The sequence below is a fragment of the Anopheles stephensi genome, chromosome 3 (genome assembly GCF_013141755.1).
Source record: "Anopheles stephensi strain Indian chromosome 3, UCI_ANSTEP_V1.0, whole genome shotgun sequence".
In the NCBI taxonomy this organism is placed as follows: domain Eukaryota; kingdom Metazoa; phylum Arthropoda; class Insecta; order Diptera; family Culicidae; genus Anopheles; species Anopheles stephensi.
The window spans coordinates 23,778,262-23,781,544 of NC_050203.1; the positions used below are offsets into that span (position 1 = coordinate 23,778,262).

Consider the following 3,283-nt stretch of genomic DNA (forward strand, 5'->3'; position numbering starts at 1 on the left):
GCAATGCATCATTGCGCAATTCACTGCGCACCCCGAAATTGTCATTCGCAGTATGATGCCTAAATTCAGATGCACTTTCTAACCAACAGTCAACTTTCTCGCTAGATTTGCATGAACCGATGTGCAAATTGGTTGCAGTTTTTGTGGAGTGTGAAGAGTTGAAGTTACGGTTGAGAAGATTTTACTGAGACGAAGTACTGCAATACATCTCCAATAATGGTCAGCAAGTGAAATTTTGCACTTATAGCACTCCCTGCAGGGATTCCCCATGCAATTGTTTCTAAACAAAAACATGATTTGATTAGTTGACGCTCTCTCTATCTCTCTCACTCTAAAGTGGCGTAAAATCAATCTAAATTTGCACAACCGGTCTCTCGCTCGCTTATACTGGCAATCTGTTTAGTCTGACTCAACACCCTTAATTCCGTAAACAAACCACAGCTTCAAATTGATAAGCTCGGTCGCTCGCATGATAACCTCACAATCGAACCAATCGTTTGTGGCAGGCGTCATCGTAGCGCACGCAAAAAAAAACTGGCCAAACCCCAATCAGTCCCCGTCAGAATGCGGCCCTTGCAAGTCCCGACCTGGGTGCACATTTCGTACGAAGAGAAAAAGCTGATTGCGTATCTGGCCGGCAGCGGTACGACGGTTTGCAGCCTGTACCTGCTCACTATGGCCGGCCGTTCGCTGAGCTTTTCCGATCAAACCAGTCCCTGCTTTTCCGAGAACAGTGGTGAGTGTTGGGTTCAGGAAATTCAGAACCAGACTTTTTTGTTTAAATTTGTAAAAAAAATAATTTAAATTTCCCTTTTTGCTCCTCAGCATACAATCTGGAAATTACACTCGTGGTGATACTGTCCATCATCTATCTCGTTATCGGCGGTGCATTTTTCTGGGGCATTTGGCGCGAAAAGGCGAAATACCTGCTGCCGTTTCTGTGCTTTCTAGTGGCGGCAACAGGGTTTCTCGGCCATGCCCACATCGACTGGATGCTGTTCGAGGCGGGCACGGGCGAGAGACAGTTTGGCATCTTTGCCTTCATCTTTGCGACGCGTGAGTTCGAGTCCGATGCTAGAAGTGTAAACAAAACTGTGATTTATTTTTTTGCTTTGCGCTTTGTTTTCATTGCAGTGGTCCTTACCTTTGCCAGCACAATCATACTACTGCTGTACCGGGAAATGAATTCGGGCAAACGTTCAAAAAAGGGAAGCTTCGAGGTATTTTACAATGATGAAAAATATTGATTAAACATGTAGTTTTGGTGGAAAAAACAGTGTTTTAAAAGCAATTATTTCAAAAGTGAGTGTGTGTGTGGGTGAAAACTGTATCCTGCTAGTATTAGAACTGTTTCGTTTAAAGAATAAGTGATTAATGTGTTTCGGAATTTAATAGTAAAAAGAATGTTAAGGTCAGAAATTTCTTCGGCGATCAACATGCGTTTGTTTGCAGTATAATTTAAACTTCTTGAGCGTTGTTGTTGTATTTAGTGATTAATGCGTAATCCATCAAGGCAAACAAGTCTTTGGTTCGAAAAGCTCGTCACAAGCGTTTTTCAGTATCCTCGTTAAAATTCTAAATATCCCATTGAACTTCCTACGAATTTAGCTATTTGATTTGTGCCTGATGTAAATGCTATTCTGTTATCATAACGCTCATCAACACCCACAGCGGTACAAGTACTCACAGCTCGGATAGTATTTGCAAGCTATAACATAAAATTCCTTGAAAGATAGTTTCGATTATAACCTAAAATCAGAGTATCAATCGACGAGAAGCTTATGAAAGATCGAGTTGACTAGTGGCGTTCAGAATTTCAGAATTAAAAAACTAAAATAGAACAGCAAAAAATCATGTCCACATAGTTATTTTGTAAAATGAAACATTAGCATCTTCTCCTTCTTCCTTGGCACTATAACCTCGAGATGTCTAGGCCTGCCATTTCTGGCTTTTAGTGACATGAATTTACCCGCAGCAAAGTAGTCAGCTCTTGGCACAGGAAGGCGGTCTGGATGGGATTTGTGCCGGTCCTGCCGTGTGAAGCTCTGAATTCTATCAAGTGGTTGATTCCCACAAAGTTCTGCAATACTTCCAAAATTCTTTCAAACAGTCGCTTACTCTAAATCTGTAAAACTTGTAGCAAGGAGCAATAGCTATCGTTAGTTAAGAATAGTGAATATAATAATACATACAAATAAAACAAAAAAACCTTCCAAAGTTTGCATTTCAAGTGAAGCAGCAGAACTTCTAACCTGATAATTTCTAACAGGCTCCATTTTTTAAAGATCTCTCAACTACCATTTGTTCTGAGCAGATCGTATCACTTTAAGAACTTCATCTAGTCCGAGACCTGCCATTTAGTGACTTTCTTTGACTTTATCTGTAGCTGGATAGTCAGTCCTGAGTCCGGGGAGGTACTCTGGATGGGATTTGGACCCCATTCCTGCCGTGGTAAGAACTGCACACTGAAAAACTGGATGTAAACTGGTCTGGAGAGTTAAGCCTACTGAGGGCTCCTCAAACTCCTATGAATCTAGAAGCAAATCACACACGTACTCAAATGCTAGCTGAGTTATTTGACAGGAATGGAAGGATACAATGGTTGAAATGCTTATGGAGTATGTTGGACTCATGTCCCAAGAATGTAAAAAACCAGCAACCTGTTTTGCAAAAAGCATAGTGGAGCACAATAATCTCATTGGCAGGATTAAGTGAAGTCGATCTTGTGGGAGATCGAGTAGAAACGTAGGACCAGGAATGCAACCCTGCATCAACATTCCTTGAAACGAATTGGCAATCTGGACATGGCACTACGACGCAATACAGCAGGCCTTGTAAAATTCACGTAAATTCACATCTAATTTATAACGCTCACACGTACTTAAAAAGACCTTCGTCATAAAGCTTCTTTTTTAAAGCGATCGTGGTTCTACGACTCCAGCTTCTTGCTGCTTATAAATACCTTTTTAAAATCCCAACCGTCCAATGTTACCTAAGTGTACTTCCTTTGTGCCTACCAGACTCAACTATGGCTATTTACCCAGCAATGCATGATCTAATCAAACTTCATGGAGGTTTAGGCTATGTGCCTATAAATTTACTATGTTGCTGTTAGTGCCAAAACCCCTTCATAGGAGTAATAACAGTTAGCAGTTTATTTTCATATGCTTCAAACTATCCCTTTCGTTCCTTTCTCTCCCAGCATAACATACACATATATATACCCTGAGCTACCTCAAAACGGTCTAACCCTCCCCATTCAAAAACGCTCTCACTCTCGAGG

General features: G+C 41.1%; 1 protein-coding gene across 1 annotated transcript; it reads left to right on the plus strand.

The window, feature by feature from the left end:
• Window positions 1-479: 479 nt before the first annotated feature.
• On the plus strand, window positions 480-2,674 carry LOC118511330. The gene is made up of 3 exons (XM_036054262.1): window positions 480-736; window positions 826-1,056; window positions 1,135-2,674. The coding sequence occupies exons 1-3, from the start codon at window positions 565-567 to the stop codon at window positions 1,245-1,247; spliced, it is 516 nt and encodes a 171-aa protein (XP_035910155.1). The 5' UTR covers window positions 480-564; the 3' UTR covers window positions 1,248-2,674.
• Window positions 2,675-3,283: the final 609 nt, after the last annotated feature.

Excerpts from the sequence above, each read along its gene's own strand:
- LOC118511330 (XM_036054262.1), top strand. The coding sequence starts at position 565 with ATGCGGCCCTTGCAAGTCCCGACCTGGGTGCACATTTCGTACGAAGAG. Across the intron at positions 737-825 it reads CTGCTTTTCCGAGAACAGTG|CATACAATCTGGAAATTACA; the intron begins GTGAGTGTTGGG and ends TTTGCTCCTCAG. Across the intron at positions 1,057-1,134 it reads TGCCTTCATCTTTGCGACGC|TGGTCCTTACCTTTGCCAGC; the intron begins GTGAGTTCGAGT and ends TTTTCATTGCAG.